Raw genomic sequence first — 21,658 nt, 5'->3', positions numbered from 1 at the left:
CCGTCAGCCGCAGAGCCCGGGCGGGGCTCGGCCATTATCCCCTCCTCTACCCGAAACACGCAGTTTTAATTTCAAAGCTCTGATTAGCTGGTGATTGCATGACAGCCGCCGACCAGGTTCCCTTTTCGCCGGCTCCCAGACTGCAACTCAATCATGGCCAATTAGCGGGTCCCCAAACACTCTCTCTTATTAGAGAACTCATAATCGACTCATTGTGTCCTGATTTGGCAAATAAATCACTCTGGAGGCTTCCCCCCGCCCCCCATACCCCCACCACCAACACCCCCGCCGCCCCTCCCCCTCCACCCTGGCCCTCTCACGCTGTGTTTTACTGCCTGCTCCCTTCCTTTTCCTTGTCCGGGAGTTCAGTGACAACGTTTTCAGGCGCAAGTTTCATTGGAGCTGACAGTTTGAGCAACGTCGGACTATTTTTTTTTTTTTTTATTCCCCCGGAAGAATGAAGAATAATTTAGCGGCTATAAGGGAAGGCAGGCAGCATGTGGGTGTCCTTGTCCTACAAGGTTAAGAATCCATTCCGTCCGAGCAAGAAAGGAGTGAATTAAAATAAATGATGGCCAGATATTTATTGCGAGTTTGTAGATGAAGCTAAGTCGCCGGCGTGGAGCGGCGGGACCCGGGCTGCCGGTGGCACCGTGACCTCCCCTCTTCTCCCAGTCGAACGAGGGAATAACATTCAATGTCACATTACCTCTTTCCTGCATTTGATATATTTATTTATATCCCCATATACATTTATGTCTATAAATGCACGTGTTGGGGACGTTGGGGTGAAACGGAGGAAAATGAAATAGCAGGGCATCGGAAATGATCCGCCGCTGGATGCTAAAAATATTAGTAATTTGATTGAGCAAGGAGAAATCTGGAGAAGAGCGAGCTGGGGAGACGGCCCGATTGCTGACATCCCAAAGAAGCAGATCCTGAATGAAAGGGGACGGGACACATGGAGACACCAGCGTACCCTACGCTGTCCTTGAGTCTGGAGACGAGGAATTGTTTCCCTCGGACCAAAATGATGTTCGCGGGGCGGACGACGCGGGTGAAAACAAGAACGGGAACCCGCTGGTACTGTAGGGGCCATTTTAATTCACCGACACGGGCCCCGGACAATTTCTCTCCGGAACAACCTTTGTAGCAAACAACAGATTTGACGTTTAGAATAAACGGTGGACTGGGGTTTGGGCCAGTGGGGCTGGAGGAGCACCGGGGGGTCTGTAATATTCTGGGTTTGATGAGGGGCCGGCGGACCGTGTGATGTGGGGGGACCCGGTACCAGAGCCTTAATAGCAGCTTTGGCAGACTCCCGCTGAGCCAGAGAGCACGCTCACCGGGACGTAGCTCTCAGCTGGATGACACACATCCACTATGCCCCCAGAGGACGGAGGGAAACACCTCATTGTTATTCCCCTTATCACCATATCATTGCTGCACATCATGGATCCCTTCACTCCCCTCGTGTCAGAAACCAAACCAAAGCAATGTGCTTCACCGTAGCGCTGCCCCCTCCTCCCTCCTTCCTCAGACTTTGTGTGTGTGTTTGCGGTGCGACTGTTTGCGAGGGTGTGTATGTAACGATCATTAGTCTGTGTTTACAGTGCAGCGAGTCTGGACAGCTGGCGTGCGACGTGTGATGCGGCTCGCATTGGTCTACCACTGTGAGACCCCCACGGCAGAGTCATGGAAGCCCTGCACCTCCCTCCCTCGGGTGGGCCGCAGAGACGCCCATGAGCCCTCAGCAGATGGAGCCGCCGGCTCTCTCCTCCCTCTCTTCCATGGGAGAGGAGGAGGAGGAGGAGGGGGAGGAGGTGGGAGCAGGAGGAGGAGGAGGTAGGAGCAGGAGATGGAGGATGGAGGTGGGACTGTCCTCGCCCCCAGCACAGATGCCAGAAGAAGCCGTCGACGTCGGCGGAGCCCTGCTGGGCGCGGTGCTGGGCTGGAGCAGGTGTGATCCCGGCCCCTCTAGCCCCTCTGTCAGCACCTCGGTGGTGGAGCGAGCGCTCACTTCCGCCGTCTCATTCACACGCCGTAGAGGTGTAGCGGGCGCTACTTTGCTCAGACATCCACCCTTTCAGCGACGCAAGGCTGAAAAGATAGCCGACGGATTTCCCCTCCCGCCCGCCCGCCTTCCCGGGCGTCGTTGCGCAGAGGAGCACGGTGGTAAGTTGAAAAACACAATTTGGGAAGTGGAGATTCCACCCGAGGAGTTATGTTGACTCGGGCGTTTTCCTCTGCTGGCCACGATAACCTTTCCCACTGACCTCACCACCGCCAGGGGCCCACACAGCCGCTCTCCCATCAGCCCCTGCTTTATCACCGGCAGCTACAAGACAAAGAGGTTCTGCTGCACACATGGCTGCAGCCAGCGTCCAACGTGATAGAGGGAGTTTATGGGGGCGGGGGGCGGGGGACGTGTCCCAAACAGTCCACCTTGACCTGTCCCTGCTCGGAGGGCCTTGGTGAACCCCATCCCCTGGTCCCCCCTAGACCCCAACAGTCCGCCCCGCCCCCACCCCTTCCCCAGCCCCCCGGAGCACCCAGGCCACTCCAGCCGCCACTGAGTTATTATCATAATTTCCCGGAGAGGCATTGCAGGGCCTCCGCGACCAGAGAGTCACCCGTGTTTTACAGAATGTTTGGTGTTTTATTGCCTTTAAGTCACTCGTCGGCCGGCGGGAGAAGGCCCACAATGATAAGAAAACCAGTCATGTGAAAAATGAAGGGCCTCACGTGCAGGACTGAGAGGTGAAGAGAGGAAATAATAAAAATACGTGACAAATGTGGAGCCCGACTGTATTTCATGTTCAAAATCCCCCGTCTCTCCGTCCAACTCACAGCCGCACCCGGACGACAAGAGGAGAAAGGGAGGGAAGTGTTCATCACAAATTCAGTTAATCTCGCTGTTACAAAGAGGACAGATCTTTTTTTTTTTTTTTTTTACCTCCTCTTATAGTTGGCCCTTGGGAAAAAAAAAAAAAACATCTCATGAATGCCACCAGGTCCGTCAGCGCGCCGAGCCCCCATCCTTTGACAGTGAGAGCGGCCGCGTGACGCCGAGGGGCCCGGGGGCCCTCCACGCTGCCGTGGCGGCCTCCCTGGTCCCTTCATGTCCACGCCCACCTGGGGTAAACAAAAGAAGCACTTTGAGCAATGGAATATTAACAAAAGAAAAGGAGGAGAGAAAAAAAAACACCAAGCTACTGAAAATACTTTTTCAGCACACAGACACACACACACACACACAGATACACACACATAGATACACACACACACGCGTGCGTGCGAGCACACATGCACGCACGGACACACACACAGCACCAAACCCCTGTGGCCCTTGAAAGAGGAAGTATAAAACACAAAATATGTTTAATCTAGCCGTTTCAAAGTCAAATGCCGTTTTTTGATCAAAAACAGGATATTGATGTGGCCTGGCTGGGTTGTGTGAAAAGTATTTTGCCTATTATACTTGAAATACCAGCGCATCTTTGTTATCTTTGTTAATAAATTCTGTAGCTCAAACCATTTGGTGTTTTCAAGCTGGTTTCAAAGGGACATTATATCTATTTGAATGTGGCACTATTTCTCATCCACCATTTCATTAACCACCGGAATTCCAACGGATCCCGGGGGCCGACGTAGCCGTGATGCAATGCAGAGGAGCTCTCCTGTTGCGTCGGAGTTAACTTTTGATCAACTTCTTGCCACAGATGCTCGGCCCCCCCACTGATGCCCCGCCGCCCGGGTGAGCGACGGGGAGCATGTGACACGTTCGTGGCCCCGAGCGGAATGAGCCCGGTCCTAATATCCAGAGAGCTCCGGCGTGTCTGTCCACACCCCTCACTCTTGCTCTGAGGGGCCCAGGGCATCAGGGGCCGCGGGTATCTCCAGATCTCCTCTATTTTCTTAACGCTTTAATTACACGTCAGCATATTGCTCTTAGGCCCCATATGGACGGCAGATATTGAGACCAGATAAGATGTATAAACTTCTGTCAACGCCGCGGCATATTAGACTGAGCTGGAAGCAGTAGTATTTCTATTCTATCCTTCCAATTAGTGGCCTGTATCAGAATACATTAGGACAAGCCCTTGGACCAGAAGGAAAAAACAGGCTTAGGCTTCATTTTGATTAAAAATGAATTACCCCCCCCCCACACACACACACACACACACTCACACACACACAGACACACACACACCCCAAACCAACCACAATTAGTTTTATTTACCAAAAAAATATGTATTGTATCATTCACCTGGGAATCAGATCAAAAATCATTGGTAGGATGATTCCATTTCTAGCTGGTCCTTACTCGTCTTAAGGCCTACAGTTCAACATAAATATAGAAATTTTCCTGGAAAATAATGCACATACGGTAGACATGTAGTGTTTTTAGAATTTTTCTGATGGGAAAATGGCAGCTAGTGAGGTGTCCCTCCTCTGATCTGATAAAGAGTCTGTGTGGCCTCGGACTTACTTCACCTCGCGGTGACACCGTGTTCATCTGAAACCTTATGCCACCACTACAAAGATCACAAGCAGACAGACTTCCTCTCTGGAAATAACTTATGGTCGCAGTTGGTTGTGACGTGATTAAATTCGCTGCACCGCGGCCTCTGCGGGGGTCACGTGGAGCCTTCCTGCGGCATCAGGATCCACACCGAGACAGATGAAGGGAGAGAGCAAGACAGAGGATGGGGGGGGAGAGGAGAGAGGTCACTTTGAGAAGCTGGACACCGGCACATGCCAAACAGCATCTCTGGATCTCTCCGTCTCTCTCCCTCTAATCCCTCCGTATGAAACGCCGCTCGCTCCAGCCAATCGTCTGAGGCCGGCCACAACCCGTGATCGCCGCCTCTTAATCTCCCGTCCTCGGCCCGAGAGCAGTCGGGCTCAGACGGCCCCGGCCTGGTGCCAGGAGGAGTGGCAGGCTCTGCCTTCCTCAGAGAGACAGCTAGAGGTTGTCTCTACATGGATGGGCACTTCACAGCTCAGCGGGGGTGGGAGGAAGGGGCAATGCGGCAGCTGCTCGGGGCATATGGGCAGAATTCATTAAGGCCTGCTAAATAAGCCAATTGAGGGGACTGTAAAAAGTGCCTGCCTGGGTGTGTGATGCGGAGACAAACAAAGATCGCTCGCTGGAGTCGAGCTATGGGCTTGAATATCCTGCCCGGCTCAGAATTCCTCAGTGCAAATGTCTCTCTTGATAGCGTGTCCTAAGAAATTACACTCTATGAGGTTGATTCAGGGGCCCAAATAATGATAGAAATCAGGAAATATTTGTGATGGCCTCTAATTGAGCCATTAAGACACATAGATTGTGCGTCCTTGAGGACTTTGGTGTGTATCCCCAAATGTCATGAGACCGCCCTCTGCCTCGGAAATAAACCTAATCACTTTCTGCAAATGTTACACCTGTTTCCCTAACAGCTCGGGCCTCCCCCGGCCGCCATTTATATTCACACACATGAACCAAAGACAATACTGAATGCTGATATGTAGTAACAGCATGTGTTAAAAGCACAGTCTATAACCACAAGCAGAGGTAAAATGATCTATTTACCTGCGGTGTGTGTGTGTGTGTGTGTGTGTGTGTGTGTGTGTGTGTGTGTCAGAGCCATGTTCAGACTGTGCAATGCCACGCCATTTCCATAGAGGAGGTGTGGTGCACTTTAACTTTGTGGAACACACACATGACACCAGAGGCCTTCTTAGTCCAGACTTAGATCCATACCTCCTTATCCAGTAAAAAGTATAATGTATGCTAATCCCCCGGGTGTCAATAAGAACTGTGTTCAATGCATTTGAGATAATAGTGAAGAAGGGGTTGCTCCTATCGAAGAGCTGGAAGATAAAGTCAATGGCACAGTCAATAACAATAAGGTTGTGGCTTTAATGAGGAATGTTAATTTGAACACAATCAACTGGATTTCAGCTTAGCTGATTATCAACCTTGGACTTGTACAAGAGGGTTGATAATGCCGGCGGTACAGGACGGGCGTGTTTATTTCAAACAGATGTCCCCGTCACTTTGAGCTGCTTTACTTGGAAAAAAGTGAAGTGAATTCACAAAAAAGGCTTAAAAACAGGCAACGGAGGAATTTAATTGACCCAACAGATTTGTCAATTTTATATGATTTCTTTATTATATTTTAACAAAAATAGAAACAATCATATCATCTTGTAACTAAAGACAACGGCTCCTCTGCGGAGCACGGACGAGCTGCGGCTTCTCAAATGTAAGTAAAGCTTCATTTATAATGCACCTTTTAAAAATAGACTCTTACAAAGTGCTTCACAAACAGACAAGCGGCATAAAAAAAAACCCAGACACACGCGCACACACAAACACAATTTGGTGTTACTTATCAAAGTAACACCAAATAAAAAGCCTATAAAGTCTATTTTAAAAGAAGGTGTCATCTGAGATCCCGCTCCACACCTCCTCATGTTACAGGCAGCGCAACCTGCTCCTCATTCTCTCCTTGATCCCATTCCGTCAGCAGCTCTGAGGACACCTCTGTAAACAGATGATCCCAGTCCCAGCCCACATCGTCCTGGACACACAGAGCGCAGAGTGCGAGAGAGAGAGTGTGAGAGAGAGAGAGTGTGAGAGAGAGAGAGAGAGAGAGAGAGAGAGAGAGAGAGAGAGAGAAAATAGGAATCAAAGGGACAGAGAGAGACATTAAGAAAAAGGGTGTGCGAGGAGGAGGAGGAGGAGGAGGCAGGCATGGCGAGCCGAGCCGGGAGAAGGAGAGCAGAGGGTGTTAATGTACACATCATAAATCTTGATTACCTGGGAGACAGTGTGGCGACCTCCCCCTGCGCTCCAGAAACAGCTGGACGGGCCCTCGCGGGGAGCTCGCCGGCTATATTTACAAAAAAACTCACTCACCTCCCTCACCTCCTGCTCCGGCGCCAAAACCTTGGTGAGGAGCTTCAAGTCGATCTCCCCGTCCTGGAGGAGGAGGAAATGCGGCAGAATCTACTTGGCTTGCACAAACAGAGGCACCCGCACCGCGGCGGCGGGTTTCGAGATCCAAACGGATCACCTTGGTGGGAGGGGAGGGCGCGGAGTTTACGGAGGGCTCGGCGAGAGGAAGCGGACTCACCAAAGTCTGAAAGGCGGCGTAGTACTTGAGGTCGTTGTCCAGATCTCTGTAGGTCATCACCCGGTTCACTTGAATGCTGCGGAGGCGGGGGGGGGGGGGGGACAGACGACGAGCGGAGACTTGTGTTTTTCTGCGCTTTTCTCAAGAGAACGACGGCATGTGAAATCACGGAGAGGAACACGGGCCGTTAAAATTGGTAAAGCCGCCTTAATGCGCCCAGTAATACGCAGCTGTGAGGAAGCGGGGCCGGGGGGGAGTTTTGAAGTTGCCGAACAATGAGGGAACCGAGACCTCATCAAGGACTGCAGAGAGCGCCCGATGGGTGCCAAGCGGTAACCACCTCAAATTGAAACCCAGCTGCTTATCTGCGGGTCGGAATTAAGGAGGGCGGGCTCTCAAAGTGGCCGGGGCCTAGCAGTGCATGCCAGTCCTACTTACTGCACATTACACGCTACATTGCCCCCGCAATGAGTTCAATGTGGATATTATCTCGCACAGAGAGCGAGCCCCTGCCTAATAACCTCCAGCGCTGTCACAGCCTTACTACATAGCAGACACATGTCTGCGTGTCTCTCACTGCCCTGTAAATCAAAAGCCCCCCACCCCCCGTTCATAAGGGTCCCGCTAACGGAGCGGCGTAAATCACAGCCCGCTGTTTTTTCTGCATAACCGTCCCAAAAAAAAGGGGCACGCGACACTCGCGTCCTCGCCGGCATCGTATGTGGAAGGGTCGTCGGCGAAATCGACCGAACCCGTCTGATCGTCTACGTCTCACAAAACGTAGGAGCCGCGCAGGGATCTGGCGACTAACGCCTTGTAAAATATTATCGAACGGCGGCGCATACCTCGGCGGCGCGGCGACCTGCGTCGTGAGATCTTCCTCTTGGACTTCATCGAGGTCTGGGATCACCGGAATATCTGAAAATACAAAATACAAGGAGTTCGAGATCATTTTAATTATATTATAGTGTAATTATTCATTATAGTAATGTGTCTAAATTCAATGACGTCAAGGAATAGCGTTGAGTACCGCAATTGTGAAATTGTGTGCGTGTTAGGCATGTGACTGTGTGTGTGTGTGTGTGTGTGTGTGTGTGTGTGTGAGAACCTCGCTCCGTTCCTCCCACCCTGCGTCTCGCTGCTTCCTCAGAAGAGCGCCCGTGTCACAGCGGCCATGCTGCCATGAATATTCAGGAGGCCGAGGCAGCAGCTCTTCCCGCTGCGAGAGGGGCACTGGCCAGGGGCTCCCCAGAAAGCGCCCCCCGCTAGCCTAGCATTTGGGCCCTGTCAGCACCGCCCGCCCCCAGGACCCGGAGTGGCCGGTGGGCCGACCTCCGTGTCCACACTGCCACTCCGACTGGGGCGGCGTCCAGCCATGTGCAAGAGTATTTGCTCGCGGGCCCATCTGTGTGGGGTCGGAAGTCACAGTGCGGCCTGGCAGGGGCAGCGGTGCCAGGAGCCGGCAGCCCGCTGCTCGAACAGTGGGAACCCGCTTTAATTGGCAAAACGCAACAGGAGAGGGGATGGCTCCACTCCCAAGAAGGACAGGGCAAACTTTCACAGCACATTTCGCATGGACTTTTGTTGGAGCGGGGGGAAAAAAGGTGGGGGGATAAGAGGGGATGTGTAAAATTTGGATAATGACTGGATATGTAGATTTGACTCTTTGATAAGATTTCATAACCGCAATTATTTTGCCGTTTGCTGAAAAGAGAACCAGAACTCGTGGTGAACAAGGATGTAAGTTACTACCATCAATAAATAAATGTCTTTCGAAAACAAACAAAAAAAAAACAACAACATTATTCGCCATTCGAGATTATTATGTCAATGCCGCACTTTTAAGAAGGGATAGATTGTTTCGTCTGACGCCGTTATGGAGGAGTGAACACAGCTGAGTGGAGGCAGTGAGAGAGAGACAGAAAGCCAGAGAAGGAGAGGGAGACAGAAAGGGGTTTAAAAAAAAAAAAAAAAAAAAAAAAAAAAAAAAAGAGAGGGGAAGAGATAAGTGTGAGAAAGTGTAAAAGGGGGAGAGGCAAAGAAAGGGGAAAGGATAGAGAGGGGGCTGCAGGGGGGAAGGAGGGGGTTGTCAGTAATCTCTAAACACAGTGCTGCGCCCGCAGGGGAAAGTCAATAGAGGAGCTAAATAGAGGTGAGGAGAGGGGAGTTCGCATCTGATGTGAGGAAATATCTTGGCATCTGTGTCACCATTCCTTCCAAATAACTCTGGAAATAAACTGCAGTCGAGGAGACTTCCACCGACTCCGCTCACACACGGAATCCCGAAATGAAAGAGAAATGTTTTGAGAAAATGAACATCGCTCCAGTCTTTCAACTGTCCTCTAACGACGACGACAAAACAAAAAAACAAAAAAAAAAAAAAAAAGCTAATCCTCCTTTGCTAACTTATTCCTTTCCTTCTTTTTTCTAATTAAACAAAATTAAAAATGCCACACTCGTTTAGCCACTGACAAGATTCATCTGTGTTTCTGATATCCAAATAAATACGGGCACGGCTGCTTCATATTCATGAGGCCTCCGTGACACTTTGTCCTCTCATTTACAAAGCATAGTGTTCAGCAGAATCCGTCCCCCCTGGACCCCCAATCAAATTTAATGGTCTTAGTGCAATGACATCAAAAAGCCTCGCCGTCCAGCGCGTGGCAAATAGCTTCCTAGGTTGCCACACACACACACACACACACACACACACAGACACAGACACACACACACACACAGACACAGACACACACACACACACACACACACACACACACACACACACACACACACACACACACCATTTCGGCCAATAATGCCCTATCAACACAATTCCATGAGAGTTCAATGTTAAGCGGCGAGCCATACCTCCTCTCCATGCAAACTCTATTATTAAAGCGCGAAAAAGGGAACAACAATTTTAAATGAGCTTCAAATTCAACCTATTACCAGAGGTCAAGAGGGGCTCAACAGCAGCTGCAAACAAGCTGTTGTTTTTCTTCCGACGCAAAAGGGTGACTCTGTCAGAAGGACGGAGCCGTCCCTCGCACGCGCACACACACACACACACACGAGCTGCTGCGCGTCCACTTCCTCCGCTAACCTGCACATATATCAAGGTTGCTTTGTCTGGCGGCGAGTGGGCCAAGCGTATCCTTATTACACGCGGTGGCGTCCGGTGTCCTCGCTGAAGCATGTAAATATCAAAAGGGGATAATTTGCTGGTGAATGTAGACACGCTCCCGGCAGGCACTCAGCAGTCAGCGACTTTTAGAGAGCGGGGAAGCCTTCCACATCACCGTGGCGCCTATAATCTAAGCGGGAGGGGGGGGGGGGGGGGGGGATGATTACCTAGTCACGGGATCCAATTGAAAGCCTTATGGGAGCGTATGCAACAGATCATGGAACGAGGAGAAAAGGGGAGACATGAAACAGATGAGTGTGTTTGTGATAGTGCTGCTATTTTAAGTGACAGGCAGGGGGCTGAGAGGGCAGCCTGTGGTGCGATGGGAGGCCGGGGATTGGGCGAGCCGCTCCCTCTCTCTCTGCTTGTAGCCAGTGGACATAAGGGATAAGGGTAGGGGACACAATCAAGATCGCAGGGGCTATCTCACTAACCCTCAGCACTGTAATTTCCACTGCCCCTGCCTCCGGCGCTGTATTAAGGGGTCTCCCTCCATAGAGTAATAATCTTTCCAGCGGCATTTACTGAGAGAGAACCAGACGCGGGAATAAATAGCCCGTTTAGCCACACCACACCGGGCAGTCTGTAAGCAACGATGTTTAGAATTTTTTTATTATATATATATATATATATATAATTTATTTTTTATTTTTTCTCTAAACATCCTTGAAATTGAAAACAGCAGCTTTAAATCAAACAAGATATTATTGTTCTTGGAGTTCAAAGTAATAAAACAATAACATCATCAGCTGCAGTCTCCATATTATTTTAAAGTCAATTGACTCCTTTAAAGCAAGCCACACTGTAAAACCGCTGCCTGCCGTTTTCCAGTGTGGTTATATATTTATTTTAGTGAAACTCACCGAAACTAGAACAACAAATAAATAACTAAAAATTTTAGATAAATGCTGAAAATGAAAGAATTTTTTTTGTGTGTTTTTATGTTTCATTTTTAGGACCAGGCTATTTGGGCTTTCCATATTAGATTAGTATTATGCCTTACTGCCATTTAGTTTTGGGACAACGCACGTATTATTCAACATCGGAATATATTGTATATAACTGTTATAATCTTATTTGATGTGACTACTGAAAGACGCTAAAATATTGTAGCTCCAGTGCTTAAATAAAAATATAGCATAAATGAATCAACATAATACACACACACACACACACACGCACACGCACACACACACGCACACACACTCACACACACACACAATTAGTCAATCAATACATTGTATACTAAGATCATTTTACTTCTTTTTTTGTCTTGCACTTTAAATTCAACAAACAAACTTGATAAAATTTGAGCATAAACACCCATTCCTGTGCATTTGGCGTATATTCCGCAGTCACACACGTCACTACACAACGCTTAGTAAGCAACGCCAGCGGCACTGCTTAGTATTAATAAAGGCCCTTCAGTGTGATCGGTAAGTGCACGCTATGCTCTCTCCCCTGTTTTTACAAAGGCAATTTCCCCCTTATTTCCCCAGCTGCCCTGCCCCGAAAACTAGAACAATTATCCTCAGCGACACTATGTTGGAATTTCCCCCCTCCATCCTGACATTGTTTGTGATGGGGGGAGTCGGGCCCTGAAGTGACAGTGGAAAAGGCAACATTCCCGCTAGACCCATGCTCTCTGCCATAGTGTGTGTGTGTGTGTGTGTGTGTGTGTGTGGATCTGGAGGGTGACGGAAGAAGCACTTGAACACAGCTACATGTTTGCCAACACGTTAGACGGGGGGGATTTACTGAATACTTGAGGTCCGCTATGCACTTGAGTGACTGCGTGACTTGAGTACGTCTCGGAGATTACAATGATTCCCCACAGCCGCGGCTCTAACCTTATAACAAATGGACATATTCACCCGTTTCTTTCATCTGGGCGTGTTCAAAACGCAGACTTCGAACGTGTGATTTCAATGTTTTCGAAAGGAAAAATGTCAAGAGTGAAAAGTCAGCGTGCCGCCCGTCGTCTCTACTTCCGGAAGACAAAACGGCACCGCGGAGGAACCTGAAGCTCCACTTTGGGGATGAGAGACGGAGCAGGGCGTCGCAAGGGTGCTCTCACCTCCTTCGTCATCCGACCCCTGGGGAGTTTGCGGTTGCAGGCGGCGGCTGTAGAAACAGGAAGTTTGGGTGTATGAATTATTTAAGTTTTTTCCCCCCAAAGGTGAGGTCATCATTGTGAACTGCACTTAGAACCAGGCGACTGTGCGCTGTAAATGGAGCCTTGTGTCTTCTCATCTTCTCCTCAATCTGAACCGGGAGGAGGTTTGCTCAGGCTTCAGACTGATCGCGTGATGTTCCGGGACCCCTGTCAGTGTGATCAGGCATGGACCAGACTAGGAATGATTTACACATAAAATAAACTAACTGGAACATGAGTTTAAATAACAGTTCCTGGACATGAATGCCGTTTCATGGACTTTGGTGGAGGGCAGCTGCATTTGATTCGCACAAATCCTGATGCCTCGGTGTTGGGCTCCAACTGTGGAGTTAAACATAGACCAACACGTCCTCCGCTCATCGCAATATCTATTCCAGCCCAGAAATAATGGCAGGGCTGGTGACGTAAAGTGGGAAAGAAAATATATAAAACAGGAAAACTTGGCTCCCAACAGCCTTAAAAGTGATGACAAGTCAGTCAAGCTGTTGTTTTTAATCATGTTAAGTGATTGTTCTTGAAAGGCGAGGAGTAGTCGCAACCAAGGACAATTTTAAAAGAACACCACCGTTTCCACTTTCCAGTCACAGGGAACAAACAAACATTTAAAGGGGACCTATTTTACAAGGCATTATACCTGTACATAATACACTTCAACAAGTCAATATAGGTCTCTGAGGTCCCCCGAAGATGTCTTTGAAGTTTTTTGCTGAAAATCCCACTCAGATTATGCATTCTAGCCATTCTAACATGCCCCAAAACCCCTCCTGTTCCCGATGGTCTGTTTTTGTGGATGGCGCTTCCCTCCTGAGGTCCATAGTTCTGTTAGCCAATGGGGTTTGAGCATGAGTAGTCGTGTTCCGTTGTATGACGTACGTAAACTTTCGCTTATTTCATTTTAGCAAACCACCAAAATCTGTTTCTTAACGAATTTGAGGCGAGAAATAAACAATCCAGTTGCTGAAGAATCTTCACTCTTATTAGATCTGCAGGGTCTCATTTAAAAGTTTGTTCCGAATTGTCTTGGCCGTGCTTCAAGCTTGTGGGGGACACCGCACTGGGCTTTTATTAATTAATTAATTAATTTTCAATCCGCCAACGTCAGAAAATAAAATAAAATAAATAAAAACACATAGTCTTTAGCCTACATCAACCTACTGCACCCCCACGCCATTTTTTTTATTTTAGAGAAAGAGAGAAAAAAATAAATAAATAAAAAGCAGAATTTTTTTTTTTTCCCCCCAAACTAACATTTTCCACATCTGCAGTTTTGTCACATACAGTTGGTCCTGATTCCTCTTTCTTTTAAAAGATTTGTGCTGGTCTGTGAAGCCAACGGTGCAGTTCCCGGCATCACTTGTAATTTCTCCAAGCCATGGGTGGAGTTGCTCAGATGAGGGGGCGGTTCTAATTCTACTGAGGACCCATGATGTAGGAAGGGGTCGCGAAAACGGAAAACAGCTTGTTGAATCACATGTTTTATGAAATAGACAGCTCACGAATAAATGACTGGGTTGTTTTTTTTCAGTTTGTGTGTTAGTACTCCCACCGGAGACCCAAATGTATGTGCACAAACACTGAAAAAGTGAGTTTTTTCATAATAGGTTCCATTTAAGTTGTCCAATTGCGTGAGGAAAAAAAATAATAAAACAAACGGAACAACACAATCGCTGTTGATTTCAAATCAACAGAAATATGAATGAGGGGGAACCATGGACTTACTCTTCCATGTCTTCCGCTGGCGGTCTTCTCGAGGACCTACAGGATAGCAGAAGATGTGTTGAATACACATTTTTATCACTGAAAGATTCCTCCCGCTCACCCTCTATGATTCATGTGTATTTATTATTAGTAATCTCAGTAAGGAAGGACCCAGCGGGGTAAACAGTGAGTTGTGTTCTTTCCTTTCTTGGCCCAGTCTCCTGCTGGATCTCCATCTATTTCCAGACCGTTCTCCGTTTGCGCACTCAGCTGGACCGGGGCGAACCAGCACCACGTCGTGGTCTTTCGCACCTCAAGGTTCTATTTTTAGCCACGCTGGTTTTGCTAAAAATATACAAATGTAGTCGGTAATTAAGGAAAAGTAATTAAAAACCACAAACTGGTCTGTGATGCTATGGGTGGTCTTTCAGGATAAATATAACTTTAAAAAGGGTATTTTTATCAGTGGATGAAAGATCAACTCCAGGTATTTCATTTTTATTTGATTATACATGGTACGCCCCTACTTGTTCTCCTGGTTGAGTAGTGCCACCTAGTGGTTTGGGCCGGCAAAAAGTCTTGTATGGCAACAATTTTCCATCTTATTAAACGACAATAAAAATAAATAAAACAATACTCATTTTCAGGTCTAAAGTTGCAAAGGACAATGTAGGAACCTTTTCAAGACCTTCACCACTCCCTTTAGATGGAGCCAACATTTTCACACAGATCTGACACTTTGCATTTCACATCACAACTCAATGAGCTGCGACACAAATTCTGAATTGTATTAATCCTTCTGTTATGTGAGGTGTCAAATCGGTCCATTTCAAAGTTAGAATTTGTTTTTTTTAACTATGTAAAACAAATTAAAAAAAAAAAAAAAGTAAAGTGAAAAGTACAGTGAATCAAATTTTTGAACAGTTTTTACCACAGTACAGAAAAATTGTTTTAATGTGTTTTTAACATTCGAACAGTCATCACAAAGAGTTATCATAAAGGACCTGTGAGAGGTGGAAAAACTCCATTGCGCTAACTATTTACTGAATAATGTGTTATTGTGGTGGAAACAATAATTTTTAATTTAAATTGTTGTTTTTTTTTTTTTTTACTTTTGGATGATCCTTGCCGTTGAGCATAATAGGAGGGGTTAACGCTGATATTTGTGTTGAAATTGATAATGCATGAAAATAAACATGACAAGATGGGATGATCCATAAAAAAATAAAACGTAGGTAACCATATTCCATGGCAAATTATCTGAACTTTGTTTGTCGTTTCTTTGAGCCTGGAGACCCAGGGCTGAGCGAGGCCACCTGGCTGCCCTTGGCCAGTGTCCTGTCTGGGGGCGGGGGTGGCGACACTTAAAGACACATTACGGGGGCCCTTGATTAAGACTCATGTAAGGCAAAGCGATGGACATGGTAAAACTGTCTGGAAAAAGTTGTTAGGGATAAAATATATTGTGACAACCCAGCTTCAAAGGTTCATCAATAAACGGGCAGATCATTTAGTGTCAATTAGGAGTGATAGATCGACAAATCCTGGGATTTCTGTGCTGGGATTAGTGGGAGGAGGGCCGCGGTGATTGAGCATGAGGGGTGACATTGAGGGGGAAAAGTCCTTGCCGGTTCCATTGGGGACCATTACTTACTTTGTTTCAGAGGGGATCAATGCACGTGTGAAAGCCTTCTTTTTCTTTTTTTTTTTTTACACCTCCTGTACTTCAATCACTCTGAGGCCGGGAATCAAGTTGGAGAGCGAACGTAAATGAAGAAACGCGCCGCCTTCCATGATGAAGGATCTCTGGAATTTGCTGTTCCGATTTGGCCTTTTCCCTAAAACAGAGTGAGATCGTCTTGTATCTCACAGGATGTTTATTTTTGTGGAGTCTTGGAAAAACGACCGTCAAAAGAGAAGAAAAAACGAGAGGGAAAAGTCCCAGCTCCGGCAAATAAATACGAGGTAACGACCATTCTTCATATTTGCTATGCAGATTCCCTAAAATACTTCCCATCTGCTCTAAATATTCAAAGAATCTCCTGTGTTATGCCCCCTCTTGTTGGGGCAGACAGCAGGGGTGATGAAGTGGCTCGGGGCCGCTGTGATGGAGCGTCCTGCTGACTAACAGTGCCCTCCTGTGGCTGATGCAATAACCGTGTCAATTACCGGCTTGCTCACAGATGAAGACGGATGAAGAGCCGCCCGCTCGGCCGGGCTCCTTCTAACCTTGTTGATTCACCACCGCCGCTGCCAAATATGCACTGATAAATAAGCTCGTTCGACAGCATGAGAGTTCATTAATAACACATAATACCAGACCGCGGCTATTAGTTATCTCCCTTTTGTTTTTTGTTTTTTTTTGTCTGAGAAACTGTCGAAGCAGCCGTGGCCTAGTGGCGGTAAACTGGGAGAAAGGGACGTTCACTCACTTGGCCGAGCCGGATCCAGAGGTTTCCTCCGCCCAGCCGCCCTGCCTGCGGGCGGGTTTAGGAGGTGGGACCTGGAATGAAAGGGAACTTCAGCCACAAGAAACAGCGATTTCATCAGAAATATATTGTGAACTCATTAATGCGGAGGACTTAGTGACCTACTTTGGTTAAACCCATAAAGTAATTAGGATTTGATTAGGGATGCAGCAATACCATTTTTTTTTTTTTTTTTGGATCAAGTGCCAAGAGCACAGAGTACGCACTCATGGGTCTTTGCCAAAACAGCATCCTGATTCAGATTCGGAAACCTTCTGTTATAACCACCCTGAAATCCCAGTTTTTGACCCTCTGGGTTGATTATTTTCAGTTATTGATTTATTCGCTGCTTTTCTCCAACAAGGTGAGATATATCATGAAACATTCACAGAGATCAGAAAATAAAACACAATACAGAAACACAAGAAACCTACATTGTGTTATGCTGGTATCAGATTCACCCGTCATGTTTAAAATTGCGTATGAGTAAATTACCACAGTTATCTGTGGTATCTGTGGGACAAGTATCTAAACCCATGTCAAATACAAAGTACCAGTATCGATATCTGTGCATCCTTAGATTTAATATTATAATGCAATGCAACTAGAGAAGAACGCTCAGGAAACACACACGATCGTATTCATCACTGTAATGGTATAGGGTAATATAAGTTAGTAGTTAAAAAAAAAAATAAAAAAAAATAAATAAAAGGAAATCTGATCTTGATTCTTTTAAGTTGTGGCGAAAAAGTCAGTAGTGGAAACACTAATGAACAAAAATACATTTTTATTACGTATTAAAAAAAACCAAAACTGGGACAGACAGCTTTTTTGGAACGTGTTGCAGGCATCAAATTCAAAATGAGTGAATATTTGCAAAAAAACAATAAAGCTTTTCAGTTTGAACATTAAAAATCTTGTCTTCGTAGTGTATTCAATTGAGTATAGGTTGAAAAGGATTTGCAAATCATTGTATTCTGTTTTTATTTACGTTTTACACAACGTCCCAACTTCATTGGAATTGGGGTTTGTACATCTGAGCTCTTACCTTGTCTCAAAAACAGATTGTCGCCACTTAACAATAGTGCGCAGGAGTGATAAATGGTATGGACTGGTATGTGAAGCTCTACAACAATGTGCAGACGCTTGTTTTGTTTATTATGGTTTTCAATGCTGGTCAGTCCCAGTGCATGAACATATGGAGCAGAGTGTGGGAACTGCCACACAAAGAAACTGCCGGGGGCTGCCTGCAAGTCTGACCTAAAATAGCTTCACAGAAGAAGAAGAAGGAGGCAAAAAAAAAAAAAAAAAAAAAAAAAAAAGATTCTCATTCTTTGATTCTGAAAATAGTCAATTGAGTTTAGATGGCGATCCTGAGACCGGGGCCCTGAGAGCAGCACTTGAATGAATGAATTCCTCCGAGCACTAGACAAATGAATTACAAGAAAGCACAACATTTCTCATTACCAAATTGGGTCTACAGAGGACAAAGTGCCCAGAAAGAATTTCATTTGTTCAACATGGAAGCGGAAATAATATTTCATGGCGGCACTCTTTCACCAAACCCATTTATAAAACTTAATGACAAGAGGAGGGGCGGTCACTCCGCTCAAGAGCATGTTGCTACCAAAACAGAAAAAGTTGGAGCAGAATAGGTTTATAATAATCTCATTTCTAGTAGCTATTGATTTAAATCTTAATCAACAACGGGATCAAATGGATACGTGGGGCTTTCAAATAATATATTTAAAAGGCCCTACAGTTATTGTTGTATTTTCATCTTTCATCGAAGTTAGTTTCATTAACAATTAGCTATCTTAGTAAACGGTGAAAATAAGCTTAGCAACTCGGCAATTTATTTTCATTTGAATTATTCATCCTCATTGAGTTATTTCTCTGAAGAGCAACGTTTAGAAGCATCGGGAGCAACAATACGATAATCCATGACCAAATATGAACTTCACAGTCATAGTAGTAAATGGGGAATGGCTGCTCAGGCAATTAGCTCAGCCCTCCCATTTTTCTAATTTAGGATTCTCTGCCGGTCTCTGGGTTTGAGGGCGCTCGCGGTAGTCCAACCCGAAGAGCCTATGAACACATTTCAGCAGGTTTTATTTTTTTCTTTTTATTTTATTATTATTATTATTATTATTATTTTTTTTTTTTAAAGGTTGTCAAGAATGTGAGCAATCGGTTGGGTATTTTAGGGAAAAGAGGACAGGGTTGACAAACGGAGACGCTAAGTCAACCCACCCGGTTGCACGACATCCAGAAAAAATGTACCGCACGCACTGTGTGGGTCAGAGAGGGCGCGAGAATACTGCTCTTACATTAGGAAGGTTTGGCCTAATTTGGGAAGATTAGCCTGAGCGCAGGGATGGCTGGAATTCCCGCTACTGGAATGTTGGCTGGCGTACAGTTTGCCAGTGCGAGGGACGTGACTGAAGCCAGGAACGCAGATAAGAGTGAAGCACTTTGTTTTGTTTTGTTTCCGCCCTGACTGTGACCACACATGGTACACATGGAAATAGAAATACAGAACCGTACAAACCGTTAAACTGCATTTTAAATCTTAAAATGTTCGACTGAAATGTTTTTTTGAAAAAGACACAATTAAGTACCTTATTAAGTAAAGATGACATTGGTTATGCCATGAGTTTTGTGCCAAGTGTTTTTTTTGATTCAATTTGAATAATTTAATGAAATGCACTTGGCCAAAAAAAATAAAAGCATGGGTTCAATTAGGATTTAGACGGGCATCATGGAGTTTAACACGGGTAACTCTGGTTCTTTTCTTTTTTTTTTTTTTAATCCACGGGGTCGGGGAGTCACACAATTACTTGCATGTCTTGCCTTTTCTGCGGTCACTCCTCACCTTAATGATTTCCTCCATCTCAATAAAAGACGCAAAAGGAAAGTGGACTGCCTGCCCATTATTATTTTTGTTCCGTTGATGAAAGCACGGATGTTGTTTGGGTGTTTCTGTTTGAAAGGGTTTCTGTTTTGGAAGTAGGAGCATGCTTAATATCAAGGCCTTCGAGTTGACTCATGGCCAAAAGAATGGTGGCTACTGAAACATCTCAGCATGAGACTGCTTTATAACTTTATACCATCAGTTGTAATAAGTTGGTACTCATAGTTCTACTGTGAGAACCATGTATAAGAGCGTGTGAATTTTTCAAGTGCCAGCAAAAAGGTCCTCGAAACTAAACTAAATAGAATAATTGAGGCGGCTGGAAAGAACCGGTGTTTTCCTCACTGATACGGATGGTATAGAGTCAGGAGATTAAGCTCGACTAAAACTAGACACACAAAGCCGCCGTTTCATTCACGTATCCTACCTCGTTCTCGTCCTTGAAGCCATGCATGAAACACAACCAGAATGACACATGATGTAACTGGGGTGAAATGGCGAGCACACAGCTGACAGCCGGCGCTACGCGGCCTCATACCTCTCCCATGGAAGCCGAGGAGGAGGACTTCCTCCCTTGATGAGCCTCCTCAAAGGAGGTCTGCTCTGCGGCCAGGCGAGCCCGGCGACCCGTCTTTGCGACCTGAAATGACAGAAGGGAAACTGACTGAATGTCTTATAACAAACTTATGAGCATTAAATGTGGTTTTCTGCATTAACAAAAAGGTGTTCATATACAAAACAATGTCTCCTTCTAACCGCACCCGGGGACTGGGACACCCAGGGACAGAATAGACCGACTGGACGTTTCTACAGCCTTCACAAAATGTTTACCGACCACCTTGGTTATTTGGTCCGACTGAAGTTTTACGAGCCGCTGTTTCAAGTCACACTGCTTGGAATGGAATTGAGGTTCTCCATGAAATCACAATGGGGCTCTCTGGTGAATAAGCATACATGAGAGGGTTTGTCACGGCCAAGCCTCTCACAGTCTGATGCCCTGTTCCTCAGAGAAGCCTAGGGATTGTTTCTAACCGCGGTCCATACATAGACACACACTGAAAGAATGGGGGGTATGATTCCCCCATACATCCCCCTTTGAATGTGACACGACAGCAAGCGGATCACTCTTTGTTCAGCAAACAACTCCTGAGAATCTGCACGTTCGGAGAGCCATGTCGTTTGAAGTGAAAAACGGAATCACAGTAAAGTCTGTGTTTAATTCCACCGTTTCTCCCGATAACACATTACTGAACGTGTTGTACAAAAATACAATATATTATATAAGATGTCATATGTAATAATACAGATCCACTTTATGAAGAGAAGTCATTTACTGAATTTGACCACTGGAACACAACAAATGTATGATAAAAAAGGCATCCAAAGTGGCTTCACATTTTGCTTCAAATTCCCCTCGAATTTGGGGAGAAGCATTTTTTTGTGGAATCTAACGATTTTACAAAATGGATCGCGATTAATTCGAATAATCGATTTTGTAGTGATCGTGACAGCTGTAGAAACGACATAATAGAACTTTTTTTTTTTTTTTCAACAGGCGCTGGTCCGACAAAACTTTGCTAAGTCATCTCTCGGTGAACTCGCAGGACTTTCCGATGAGCTCAGCTCCGGTTCATCGCAGAGGGCGAGCCGGTCGCCATAGCCGCGTTCGTCCCCGTGTGTGGAGGTGGTCACTTCGGGTAGATAACGACGACCGTATTTGGATGTGACGGACTGGTTGCGAAGGCACGGGGAGGAGCGCCGCCTGCTCTAATTACCTTGCGTTAGCTTGCGGCTTTTAGCCACACGCTAACGTCGGCTCTGCCCGCCAATCCTGTAATAACTAGCAGTTCGTAAACACTACCGTCCGTCGCGCTGAAATGTTACTCCCACGACTCAGCGTGCCATCTCAACGGGCGCACTTACATTTTTCACGACTCCGGCATCTCCGAGTCGTAGGCCGTCGTCCATTTCCCCTGTTTCTAGGGAACGGGGACGCCGCACGGTTGCCAGGCGCACGGCTTTTCGAGCGCCGAGCGTTGGAGGCGGGGCTTCTGTCGCTCACGGGCGTTACGTCGCTGTGACGTCGCGGTC

The 21,658-nt window shown here is 46.5% G+C and overlaps 1 protein-coding gene across 3 annotated transcripts; it reads right to left on the bottom strand.

Moving 5' to 3' along the window:
* Nucleotides 1-6,140: 6,140 nt before the first annotated feature.
* On the bottom strand, nt 6,141-21,598 carry ift43 (intraflagellar transport 43 homolog (Chlamydomonas)). 3 transcript variants are annotated; one of them, XM_080011770.1, is made up of 9 exons: nt 21,491-21,598; nt 20,106-20,207; nt 16,618-16,688; nt 14,207-14,242; nt 12,389-12,435; nt 7,973-8,045; nt 7,128-7,203; nt 6,812-6,973; nt 6,141-6,572 (listed from the first exon to the last, which is right to left on the bottom strand). In XM_080011770.1, exons 1-9 carry the CDS (start codon nt 21,533-21,535, stop codon nt 6,462-6,464), a joined length of 723 nt encoding a protein of 240 aa, XP_079867896.1. In that variant the 5' UTR covers nt 21,536-21,598; the 3' UTR covers nt 6,141-6,461. The 3 variants fall into 3 exon arrangements, with proteins under 3 accessions (XP_079867896.1, XP_079867897.1, XP_079867898.1); XM_080011771.1 differs by having other exon boundaries at nt 6,911-6,973; XM_080011772.1 differs by lacking the exons at nt 6,141-6,572; nt 21,491-21,598 and adding an exon at nt 20,329-20,416 and having other exon boundaries at nt 6,578-6,973.
* Between the last annotated feature and the right edge of the window lie 60 nt (nt 21,599-21,658).

The sequence above is a fragment of the Zeus faber genome, assembly GCF_960531495.2.
Source record: "Zeus faber genome assembly, chromosome: 13".
NCBI classification, from domain to species: Eukaryota; Metazoa; Chordata; class Actinopteri; order Zeiformes; family Zeidae; genus Zeus; species Zeus faber.
This window is presented reverse-complemented; position numbering and strand designations above follow the sequence as displayed.

Excerpts from the sequence above, each read along its gene's own strand:
- ift43 (XM_080011770.1), bottom strand. The coding sequence starts at position 21,535 with ATGGACGACGGCCTACGACTCGGAGATGCCGGAGTCGTGAAAAAT. Across the intron at positions 20,208-21,490 it reads ATGCCGGAGTCGTGAAAAAT|GTCGCAAAGACGGGTCGCCG; the intron begins GTAAGTGCGCCC and ends CTGTCATTTCAG. Across the intron at positions 6,573-6,811 it reads GTCGCCACACTGTCTCCCAG|GACGATGTGGGCTGGGACTG; the intron begins GTAATCAAGATT and ends CTGTGTGTCCAG.